The 12,973-nt window shown below is 44.5% G+C and overlaps 1 protein-coding gene across 2 annotated transcripts in view; it reads right to left on the bottom strand.

Annotated features, from left to right (window-relative positions):
* Nucleotides 1–12,973, bottom strand: part of HIP1 (huntingtin interacting protein 1) — a 139,238-nt gene that overhangs the window by 28,965 nt on the left and 97,300 nt on the right. For both annotated transcript variants that reach the window (XM_084881508.1, XM_084881509.1), the window contains exons 5-7: nt 6,965–7,045; nt 5,120–5,196; nt 4,588–4,649 (exon numbers count right to left, since the gene is read on the bottom strand). In XM_084881508.1, coding sequence (XP_084737634.1) covers nt 4,588–4,649; nt 5,120–5,196; nt 6,965–7,045 — 220 coding nt within the window. The remainder of the gene's footprint in view (nt 1–4,587; nt 4,650–5,119; nt 5,197–6,964; nt 7,046–12,973) is intronic.

Here is a 12,973-nt window from a genome sequence, read left to right as displayed (position 1 = left end):
AGCACCTCGATGAAGGGGATCCTCCCCTAGAGGACCCTTGTGGCCTCAGGCGCAGGCTGATCAGAGAGACTGACACACCATTTTCCAGTTTCTGATTTAATGGTAATGAGGAGATGGAAAGCCGCAGCTCTATGGGACATCAGAATTTCAGGGGCTGCTGAGATAGCCAATCCAGCCCTCTCTCTCATGAATGAACACGGGCTGATGGTAACCCTGACCCTGAGAAGCAGACAGTCTGGTGGTGGCAATAGTTAGTTAACACGTAGGGAACGTATCACACATTGATCAGAACACAAGGAAGGGAATGAGTCAGCCTGGGATTCCTGGTGGCTTGCCACAGGGTTGTTGGGGCAGCAAAAAGGGGGGGTGGAGGGAGAAAGGAGAAATGTGCCAGAGTCTTGGGTGATGATTGGAGAACCTGCAAGAACCAAGGCCAGGCACTGGGAGGAGGATGACCATCAGGAGCAAAAGCTGGTGAGGTCTTCGGAGCAGGTCAACAGAAGTATTGCCCTCCATTCTCCCAAGCTCCAGAGAGCAGGTTGCTCCCTCAGTGTCTTGCTCCCAAGACCCCTCCACTTGCTCCTACACCAAGCAAACTAGATGCCTGGTTGTCGACCCTCAGCACAGACCAGTGGCCTGGGCCCATGTCCTGTCTGCAGTGGCTGCCCATCACCTTCAGAACTACACACAAGGCTGGCAAGGAAAGACCTTCTCTGCAGCTCCTCAGTGAGCGGGGCTGCCCGGAGGAAAACCCAGAGCTGCTGTGCCTGGCCTGCCTCACTGTACTAATCCCTGTTAACTGGCTTCGTCTGGCAGCTGGAAAAAAAACAACCCCAAACGGTTCTAATTAAAAGGCAGCTTTTCTCGACACAAATTAAAAGCAGCTGTCACTGCAAGGCGGCCATCCTCCACTCTCCTGGCTTGCCTAGGCTCCACTCTGGCAGGGAATTGCAGACTGCTCCATCTCCAGGCCTAACGCTGCTTTCTAGGAATGCCCTTTGGCATCCGAGAACATCTAGACTCGCAATGTGACCATGGACACTTTACTTAACCTCCCGTGCCAACAGATGATATTCTACAGAATGCAGATGGTTCTAATAGCACACACTTCACAGAGGTCTTGTAAGAATTAAGTGAAAATGTTGTGGAAAGCGTGTAGTGCTGGGCAGTGGTTCTAAATGTTGGCTTTGAGATTAGAATCATCTGGGGAAATTTAAAAACTACTGATGTCTGCCTGCAACTCCCTCACACCCTCATTCTGTTTTATCGGTCAGGAGTAGGACCGGGCATCAGTAGGTTTCAAAAGCTCCCCAGGTGGTTCTACTATGCAGCCAGTTAAAGGCTGTATTTCCTAGTTCAGTGGTTCTCAAATTGTAGCAAGCATCAGAACCACCCAATGACACTGGCCAGTTGAATTCTGTGATGACGGAAGTGTTCCAAATACTTCATTTGGAACATGATTAGCAGTTCAATATGCTAATCCCGTGTGGCTACTGAGTGCCTGAAATATGCCTAGGGCAACTGAGGACCTGATTTAAAAAAAAAAATATATATATATATATATATTTATTTTTTTCCCCATTTATTTCAGAGAGGAAGAGAGAGGGAGAGAGAGAAACATCAATGATAAGAGAGAATCATTGATCGCTGCCACCTGCATGCCCCACACTGGAGATCGAGCCTGCAACCCGGGCATGTGCCCTGACTAGAATCAAACCGTGACCTCCAGGTCAACGCCCAACCACTGAGGAACGCTGGCTGGGTAGGACCTCACTTTTTAATGTTATTTAATTGTAATTAATTAATTTTATTTTAAAAATATATTTAATTGATTTGTACAGAGAGGAAAGGAGAGGGATAGAGAGCCAGAAACATTGATGAGAGAGAAACATCAATCAGCTGTCTCCTGCACACTCCCTACTGGGATTGTGCTTACAACCAAGGTACATGCTCTTGACCAGAATTGAACCTGGGACCCTTGAGTCCGCAGGCCAACTCTCTATCCACTGAGCCAAACCAGTTAGAGCTAACTGTAATTAATTTAAATAGTCACACATGGCTAGTGGTTGACATATTGGACAGTGCAGACCTGGGGGCCTTGTTAAGACACTAATTGCTGGGTCTCAGCCCCAGATCCACTGTGTCTGGGGTGAGACCTGAGCACGTGCTTTTCTAACAAGTTTTTTAGGTGATGCTAACACCGCTGGTCCAGGGATCCTAGTTTGAGAACCACTGTAAGTCCTCAAAATTAATGTTAACTGTAACTGGTCCATCTCCCAGAGCTGAAGGCCAGGGGCATCCTCCTGAGGGTACGGATGGAACCTCACGGAGTCACTGACCAGGACTTAAAAGCTGAAGCAGCTTCCTCTGACACCACCCTCATGCTTCAGTGTCACACAGCAGGGGACCAGGGACAGGGGAGCAGCAGGGGAGACATGTAGCAGAGGGCTCTGGATTCCAAATGAGGGCTCTTTCAGGGGTGAGAAAGCCACCAACGTTTAGCTCGGAAAGGTTGTGCCGACTCGGGTAGCTCTCCTCTAGAAAACTCTAAGTAGCTAGTCACCTGATGAGCCCAGAGCATTCAGCCAGATGCTGTCCCCATGTTAAGAACTCTGTTCCCCTGCAGTTTCTTCACTGCTGCTCATCTAAGGCAAGCATCCCTGAACTTAGCTGTTGAGCGCTTGCTATAGACCGGGCACTGGGCTAGAACAGAGATGAGTAGGGCACGGTTCCTGATTCTGAGGAGAAGCTCAGCATCTAGTGGTAACAATACAAGTGAACAATGCAGATGAAAGCAGCCAGGCACCACGGGAGGTGGGAGCAGGCTGGCCCCCTGGGGTGAGGCATTTGCCTGCACCATTTACTCATCCTCCCAGCCTGGTCACATCCTGGCGGGTGGTACCACTCCTTTGCTTACTCTTACTCCAACAGTTTGCCAGTGACTGGAATGGGCAGCCCCAAAGGCTGAAACATTTGCCTTGTTTTCCCCACCCACGAATGCAGTGGCAGGCAGACTCTGAGAAGAAGGCCAGAGCTCCTGGAGGAGAGCTTGGGTCAGCTCAGTGGCAACCTCTAGGCTGACTCTCCCAAGGATGACAATCCCTAGAATATCACTCATACCTGCTTTCACATCAAGCACATTCCGAAGCTGAATGGCAATAAATTCTGACTTATAGACCTAGGCCTGTGATCGGCAAACTGCGGCTCTCGAGCCACATGCGGCTCTTTGGCCCCTTGAGCGTGGCTCTTCCACAAAATACCATGTCCTGGGAGAGTCTATTTTGAAGAAGTGGCGTTAGAAGAAGTTTAAGTTTAAAAAATTTGGCTCTTAAAACAAATTTCAATCCTTGTTCTGTTGATTAATGAGTTTGCCGACCACTGACCTAGGCCCTTCCTGCCCAAAGCGAAATAACTGAAAGTCAGCCCCAACAATGTGTAGCTGTTTGCATACTTTATGCAAAGATTTCTAATGCATTAAAAAAAAAAAAATTGCCTCTACACTATTTCTCCTATCTTGCTGAGAATGTCTTACAACAGAATCTGGGTTTTGTTTTATGTTTATTTCCCTACTAGTATTGACTTTTGTGGAAGACTCTGCTCAAACAGGTGGCTAGTAGGCCCCGCGCCTTCTTATTTCTTTCACAAACCATAGTTTCCTTCTGTTTCTGGTGTCCCTCTGACCACATCCTGCACTGGACTGATTAGTCAGAGCATCAAGGAGTTTGCGGCCCTGTCACAGGCCTGGCACAGCTGGAATGAACCAGCCAGTGGTAATTACTTGCTACATAGATGAACATACTGCAAAAAGCTGCAGCTTAGGGTGAGAGAGTTTCTGTCTTTCATGAGAATCAAAGCCCCAGGAGTGGCCTACCTGCCCAAACGCTGAGGTCGCCAAGCTTGGGCACACACTCTTGTGGTTTGGAATGTGCTTTCACAGAGCTGGACACTCGTCACAGGACATCCTGAGTCTCAGAAAACTGGCGCTTCCATTCCCCAGTGACAGAGGGGAGGGCCATGCTGGGAAGTGTAGGGATGCGAGGACACCGGAGGCAAGGGAACCGGTTGCTTCCCTCTCAGGTCTTGTCAGGAAGTGTCAGGGCTGTCAGTCTAGAGGCGCCAGAACTCTCAGCAGGAGGGCGTCCCGGTGCTCCCCCACCAGGGGATTAGGACTTCCCATAATCCCCAACTCAACCTGGCTGCCGCCCAAACAGCAGACAGCAGCACTTCTGACAGAAATCAAGCCCCAGTGCCAGCCTGGCTGAGTAGCAGACGGGGCTGGCCAAGGACCAGCCATGCTGGGGTTATAGTCCATGGGCTGACTTTGGGCTCTTGGAGGCCTGGACCTCAGGGGTGAAGCCAGTAAGCTGGGGAGAGTGGTCCTTCTGCTCAGACATGAAATCACTGACTCTGCAAATGCTCCAGAGCTTCAGCCCCCTCTGAACGAGGGTCGGAGAGCCTGCAGTCTCCATGTTCCTGACCCAGTGCTTTGCAGCGTGTAGGGAGAGACATGGCTGGTCCAAGTAGCGAACAGGCTGGGAATGAGGCAATGCCCATGGAAGCCTGGGCTGATGGGAGGGAGAGACTCACCAGTTTGGAAGAGGTTAAGTTCGCACTCCAGGTAGTCGAACATCTCCACTGTTAGCTGGAAACTAGACCCAAGAAGAAAGAGAGCTGATGCTCCCAAATCAAGCACTTAACTTGTCCCTCCCCCCGCACTCTGTGCTGCTGCTTCCAACCCCAATGTGCATACACAGGTGTGCACACGCGTGCTCACACACACACACACACGCCCCGGCTCCAGTTCTTAACTCCCACCTAAGTGGGTACTGAGGCCATCTGAAGAACAAGCAGGGTGAATTCAATAGTGACAGTGGCAAAGGGAGAGGGCAGGCACCACACTGGGTTGTGAGGGTGGAGGGGACCAGAGGATAGAGCTGAAGTGTGAGACAACCTGGAAGGGTTCTGGATGAGGCATCAGCAGTAAGTGGCCCAAAGGCCTTTCGTCCCCACCCCAGCCCCAGCCTCTACCATAAGAGCCTCTGAAAGCCTAATGGGAAGTGAGAGATTCCACAAAAGCTCTCTTCCCCAATGGGTCCAGAGCACGAGGACAGCCACTTACAAGTTGTTAACATCACTCTCCCCAGCCTCGTCCAGCTGCCGGTCACTCATCTGAAGGTTGCCTGGGAACCTGGGATTCTGGAAGGGAAAGAGAGAAAGGAAGATAGAAGATGACACCTCAGAAGCTCTTTACATAGCCTTAGCCGGTGTTTTTCAGTGGTTATAGAGTGTTGACTCGTACAGTGAAAGGTCACGAGTTCGATTCCCAGCCCAGTTAAGGTGCTTGCAACCAATTAATGTATCTCTCTCACATCAATGTCTATCTGTCTGTCTCTATCTCTCTTCCCACTCCCTCCTGCCCATCCTTCCACTCTCTCTAAAAAATAAAAATCAATGGAAAAATATCCTCCAGTGAGGATAAAATAAAATACCCTTCCACCTTATTCTTTTGGGAAACTTCACCAGGCTGTGAAGAAGCCCTGACTAGCTCTGAGCCTCCAGGAAGAGAGCTGGCAGGCCACCCTCCACTGTTGTATTCCAACCAGCATCTGACTGCAACTACATGAGACTGTTGGTTAGAACTGCCCTGCCACGCTCTTCCAGAACTCCTGACCAACAGAAAGTGTGAGATAGTAAAGGACCGCTGTTGGTGCAAGACACTAAGCTTGGAGTGTTGTGCTGTGCAGCGTAGACAACTGTAACACCCTACGCCTGAGCTCAGGTGTCACACTGCCTCCCGAGAAGCCTGCCTGGTTCAGCCTAAACCAGATAGCCATGTATGTGTCTTTGTACCACCTCCTGCTCCTCTCAGTTCTCATCCTCACTGCAGACTATCTTCTCTCCCTCTGTCACTTCCCTCCCAACCAAACTACGACTCCCAGAAGCAGGGCCAAAGTCTATTCACCTTTCTCTCTTCAGAGCCTACTAGCTCTGGCCCTTGGTAGGCACTCGGTGAGACAGGAGGGGAGGTAAGGGTGGCCCCCTGACCCACACAAGCTATAGTATCATATGGGCCTGGGTTCAAATCTCCACCTCCCTACTGAGAAGCTACATGACTCAGGCAAGGGACAACCACTCTCTGAGTTTCACTTTCCTAGGATATAACAATAGCTACTTTGTAGGGTTGTTGTGAGGATTAGGTCATGTACAGGAAAGGTTTAATAGACTAGGATGGATTCCATGAATCAAAGCTACGCTTTAAGTTAATAAAAGATAATGGAATTAAAAGACACTAAATATATTATTTCTTCTTAATTGTCTTTCCTTCTCCATTTGTCCCTAATTCAGATGGTTTTTTTCTCCCACCTGGCACGCCATCCACCATCTATATGCACCACACCCATCCTCCAAGGTCCACATCAGGCCCCCCTTCCTTCACTGTGCCCTTTCAAACACCGTGATCCTCAGGCATTTCAAAACATCTCTGCATTTTTCCACGGGCACAGACACACACAGCTGCTTAAGTACATAAGCCTCTCCCCAGCGAATCTGCAAATGCTACTGAGCACCCTTTTTACTTATTCTTACATGCCACTTGGTAAGAAGCACACAGTTTTATATGCATTAGGTACATAAGAAATACTGGCTAAAGTTATAGAAGGTTCTGTGTGAAAACTCGCTATATAAATGGAAGGAATTATTTTTTGTTAACAGTAAAGTCAGTGCTTTTAAAATATTTTCATAAGGCAACCTACTGGGTAGGGTTCCTCCTCCTATTTCCAAAATGGTACAGAAGACACGGGCCATATCCCAGGGCCTGACCATGTTTCCTCTCACACAGCTGGGAGGTGGTATGAAGACTCCCTGAGCCAGGCTGTCTTACTACCTGGAAGACTTGACAAGGTCATCGAGGCGCTGAGGAGACTTGGGGAGGGGAAAGAGAGCAGAATTGTCAGCAAAGACTCACTTTGGTGTGGTATTCCATCTTCGTTCTCAGCAGTTTGAGGTAGATGCTGCAAAGCTGTCCATACCCCTCACTCAGGTGGCCCTTTCAGGAAGAGGAGAGACAGCAGGGTGTTAACACTGAGAACAGTAGAGTTGGAAGACCTACAGCTGGGACTTCATTTTAAAAAATATGTATATATATTTCTGATTATGAAAATAACAAATGTCCATTGTTAACAATTTGGAAAATATAATGAAGTACATATGTGAACAGATATAATCATGGCTAACACTTTGGGGTACAAAATGTTATTTATTTTCCTTTTTCCAATTCAAATAGACTTTGTTTTCAAAGTAGTTTTAGCTTCACAGCAAATTAAACAGAACGTATGGAGATTTCCTATATACCCCCTTGCACATACACAACCTCCCCAATTGTCAACATCCCCACCAGAGTGGGGCATTTGTTACAACTGATGAACTTACACTAACACATCATTATCTTCAAAAATAAATTTGGCATTAGGGTTCACTCTTTTCCCCCCTTTATTAATTAAAGTATTACATATGTATTCTTATGCCCCCTCACTCCCCTGCTCATGCCCTCACTCCCCTGGTGTCTGTGTCCATTGGTTAGGCTTATATGCATGCGTACAAGTCCTTTGGTTGATCTCTCCCCTTTACCCTCACCCTCCCCTACCTTCCCTCTGAGGTTTGACAGTCTGACCGATGCTTCTCTGTCTCTAGATCTGTTTTTGTTCATCAGTTTATGTTGTTCATTATATTCCACAAATGAGTGAGATCATATTTATCTGACTGACTGATTTTGCTTAGCATAATGCTCTCCAGGTCCATCCATGCTGTTGCAAATGTTTTTACAGCAGTGTAGTATTTCATTGTTTTTATTTTTAATTCACTCATCTGCTGATGGGCACTTAGGCTGTTTTCAAATCTTAGCTATTGTAAATTGTGCTGCTATGAACATAGGGATGCATATATCCTTTCTGATTGGTGTTTCTAGTTTCTTGGGATATATTCCTAGAAGTGGGATCACTGGGTCAAATGCGAGTTCCATTTTTAGTTTTTTGAGGAAACTCCATAGGGTTCACTCTTGATATTGTACATCCTATGGGTTTTGACAAATGTATAAATGACATGTATTTCCATTATAATATCAAACAGAGTAGTTTTACAGCCCTAAAAATCCTCTGTGCTCCACTTTATTTTAAAATATAAAATGAAATCAATTTGCCTTTTTAATATACTGCAATTTTTTTTCTATCTCCTTAAATTTTTTTCTGTATCATTGACTGCCCAGTACATTATAAGTATGTACTATAATTTATCAAACCAACTCCCTACTGTTCATTCTTACAGTATAATCTTGTGTACAAACATGAGGACTTTCCTGGGTAAATTCTACACAAGGCTGCTTATTTAAGAATTTTAAGTCTTTTAGCCGGGACCGGTTTGGCTCAGTGGATAGAGCGTCGGCCTGCGGACTGAAAGATCCCGGGTTCGATTCCGGGCAAGGGCATGTACCTTGGTTGTGGGCACATCCCCAGTGGGGGGTATGCAAGAGGCAGCTGATTGATGATTTTCTCTCATCGATGTTTCTAACTCTCTATCCCTCTCTCTTCCTCTCTGTGAAAAATCAATAAAATATATTAAAAAAAAAAAAAAGAATTTTAAGTCTTTTAGTCTTAGTAATCACAGCCTGGCTATGGGCTATGTCTTTCCTCCTGTCTCTCTAAGCACAGGAGAGAAAACACCTCCTCCAGAGGGACTCCAACGGCTTAAGGTCATCTACAGAATTAGACATGGGGTAGGATTTTAAATGAAACCAATCCTAGCAGGTGAAGAACAAGCATTCCCATAGAGCCTCCCATGCAGTCATGTTCTGGGTGGGTGGGAGGAAGCTAGGATTTGCAGAGTAATGCTGGTAACTCCTAGTTATATACAAAATGCCCACATATTCACAAAGAACCCTTCAACTGAATAGCTGTGGCTTCGACATGAGTTTTGACTTTTGTTTTCTTTTAATTGCATCTATATCCTAGACTCTATAGAGAAAAGAAACCCTGTTGAAACAGGCCTCAAAGAGCACCAAAGGGAATTGAATAATCAGAGGTTAAAAATGTCAAATGCTAGAGATGAGTGTTTCATAATTTTCTATGAAAATTCACCTGATTAGTTTTTACATTGTACTTATTTATTATAAAAAGACTAGAGGCCAGGTGCATGAAATTTGTGCACGGGGGTGTGTGTCCTTCAGCCCAGCCTGCACCCTCTCCAATCTGGGACCCTCGAGGGAATGTCCGACTGCCTGTTTAGGCCTGATCCCAGTCACAATCTAGGACTGCTGGCTCCTAACTGCTTATCTGTCTTCCTGATTGCTCCTAACTGCTTCTGCCTGCAAGCTTGATCACACCCTACCCACTCCCCTGCCAGCCTGATTAATGCCTAACTGCCTTCCCCTGCCAGCCTGATTGCTCCTAACTGCCTTCCCCTGCAGGCCTGGTCACCCCCAACTGCCCTCCCTTGTAGGCCTGGACCCTCCCAATTGCCCTCCCCTGCTGGCCTGATCACCCATAACTTCTCTCCCCTTTAGGCCTGGTCCCTCCCAACTGCCTTTCCCTGCTGGCCATCTTGTGGTGGCCATCTTGTGTCCTCATGGGGACAGCCATATTGTGTGTTGGAGTGATGGTCAATTTGCATATTACTCTTTTATTACAATAGATAGGGTTGGAAAGTACTGAAAAGAAGCAGAAATATTCTCACCATCAAAGATAACTATCCTTTACATGAAAATGCATAGGATCAAAAAGTAAAAGATGAATGAATGGATCACAGAGTTAGTATAAAACACAAAACTATAAAACTCCTAAAAGATAACACAGAAGAAAAACCTAGGTGACCTTGAGTATGGTGATGACATCTTAGATACAACACCAAAGATATAACCTATTAAAAATTAATTTACAAGCTGGATTTCATTAAAATTAAAAAATTTTGCTCTGCAAAGGATATCAAGGGAATGAACAGATAAGCCACAGACTGGGGAGAAATATTTACAAAAGACACACCTAATAAAGGACTGCTGTCCAAAATATTAAAAAGAAAATCCCTCTTAAAACTCAATAAGACATCAAACAGCCAAATAAGAAATGGGCAAAAAAAAAAACAAACCCAAAAAACACAAACAGATGGCAAACAAGCATACAAAAAGATGCTCCACATCATGTCACCAGGGAAATGCAAATTAAAATGAGACACCACTACACACCTGTTAGAATGGCCAAAATCCAGAACATTGGCAACACCAAACGCTGGGAAGGATGTGGAGCAATAAGAACTCTCCTGAATCGCTGGTGGGATGCAAAACGGTACAGACACTTTGGAAGACAGTTGGGCAGTTTCTAACAGAACTAAGGATACTCTTACCAGTAGTGGTGCTCCTTGGTTTTTACCCAAAGGAGCTGAAAACTTATTTCCACTCAAAACCTACATACGGGTGGTTATAGCAGCTTTATTCATAATTGCCCCAAGTTGGAAGCAACCAAAAGACACACCTGATAAAGGACTACTATCAGTAGATGAATGGATAAATCAATTTTCATGTTTCCTGACAATGGAATATTATTAAGGGTTAGAAAGAAATGAGCTATCATGCCATGAAAAGACGTGGAAGAAATTTAAACCTAAATTGTCAAGTGAAAAAAGCCAATCTGAAAAGGCTACATACAATATGGTTCCAAGCGTATGACATTCAAGAAAAAGCAGTGAGACAGTAAAAAGATCAGTGGTTGCAGGGGTTGGGGGCAGGAGGACAGGGAGGGATGAATAGGTGGAATATAGATTTTTAAGTCAGTGAAAATATTCTGTATGATACCATAATGATGGATATATGTCATTACACATTTGTCCAAACGCAAAGAATATACGACACCACGAGTGAACTATAATGTAAACTATAAGCTTTGGGTGATTATGATGTGTCAACGTAGGTTCTTCGATTGTAACCAATGCACTACTCATGGTGGGGGATTTTGATATAGGAGAGGCTATGTGAGCTGGGGTGGCAAGGCGTATATGGGAAATCTTTGTATTTTCTTGTCAATTTTGCTGTGAACCTAAAACTGCTGTAAAAGAAGTCTTAATTAAAAAAAAAAAAAAAGTAAAAGAGGTTTCTAATTTCAGAAACTCTTAGGCAAATGAGAGAAATAGACTACATGGGGAAAAAGACCTAAAGGAATTCTATTTTGTATAACAAGGCAGGCTAGTTACCTGTGTTGACCTTCCCACTGAAAACTGACAATACTGGGAAAACATTAAAAAAATTTTGAAGCCGAAGCCGGTTTGGCTCAGTGGTAGAGCGTCGGTCTGCGGACTGAAAGGTCCCAGGTTCGATTCCGGTCAAGGGCATGTACATTGGTTGCACGCACATCCCCAGTAGGGGGTGTGCAAGAGGCAGCTGGTCGATGTTTCTCTCTCATCGACGTTTCTAGCTCTCTATCTCTCTCCCTTCCTCTCTGTAAAAAATCAATAAAATATATTAAAAAATTTTTTTTGAAGATATTAATGAATTAACAAGAGTAAGGAATCCCTAGGCCAATGACTGAGTAAACACAGATTCTTGGAGAGTAAATGGATTACTGGATTAATAGAGTTGGGGAGAGAGGACTTTGCCAGAGCAGGTGAACTTGAGCTTTGATTTTCTGTGCCTCAAGGGCCACGTGGTAAACAGAAGGCAGTGCTCTGCCCAAGCTGAAGCGTCTACTGAAGAGCCAAAAGGCTGCCTCCTTTGTTCAGGGAAACCAAGGATAAATCGTAAATAACACATTTCCAAACTCCTACCCTGAAGGAGTCCTCCATGTGGACTACAAAGAAAATTGGCTGCCTCAGACCACTGTTGTGATCAGGAGGAGGAAAAACTGCTGCTGAGAACTGGACTCATGAGCTCGTACTCAAGAGGCTCTGCCTAGAAGTCACAAAACCTTAAGCTGAGAACTAAAGAACAGTCAACAGGAACAAATGCCAATTCTCTCTAGAGGAACCTACAGACCCCAAAGACTTCCCACAAATAAAATTCCAAGGAAAATGAGAAACTCACAGTAAGAAATAACTAAACCCAGAAAGAAACTACATGCTATGAGCAAAATTCACAAAAAACAACAGATGCCAGAAACAGGTCTCTTAAGGGCTTTAGATAATGAAAATATTAAACATGATTTACGAAATCACTGTTTAATTTGTCTAAATAAATAAGAGACTGTTTCAAAATTTATGCAGGGCCAATCAGATTAGAGCCAGCTGAAGAGAGAACAAGTAAACTGAAAGCCAGATTTAATGAAATTATCCAGAATGAAGCATAGAGACAAAGAGGTAGAAATAGTGGTTTAAATAAAATAGTGGTTTAAAGTGAGATGGATGATCAAGTGAAAAAAGTTTAACATACTCTAACCAAAGTCTCAGAGGAAAAGACAGAATGTACAGCAGAGGCAATATTTGAAGAGACAATGAGAATTTTTCATAACTGATGAAAGATGCTGACTGATAGATTTAAGAAGTCCAAAGAATCACACATAGACATGTACTAATATCTTTAAAATGGCCAGATAAAAAAGACAGATTAGCTTTGAAAAGACAATGATGAGTCTGACAGCAGACTTCATGAAAATGATGAAAGCCAGAAGTCAGTGGAAGGATATCCTGAATAATATCTTCCATGTGGTGATATAAAATAACTGTCATACAAAAATTCTAAACCCAGAGAAAATATGTTCCATGAATGAGGGTGAAATAGAGACATTTTCAAACAAGCAAAAATGGTTGTTGGCCAAAAGCAAACTTTCACTAAAGGAAGTTCTAAAGGAAATAATTTAGACAGAAAAAAAGTGTTCTCAGATAAAAGATTTAAGAAGAAATTAGGAAATCAGAATAAAACAAAATAAAATACCTGATAAGGTTTAAAAAGAAACAAGATGAAAATACATGACAATAACATACAAGTTGAGGTGTGAATGGAATT

This window comes from Pipistrellus hanaki, assembly GCF_964339955.1.
Source record: "Pipistrellus hanaki genome assembly, chromosome: 4".
Classification (NCBI taxonomy): Eukaryota; Metazoa; Chordata; class Mammalia; order Chiroptera; family Vespertilionidae; genus Pipistrellus; species Pipistrellus hanaki.
Note: the sequence above shows the minus strand (reverse complement) of the source record. Positions and strands in the feature narration are given on the sequence as shown.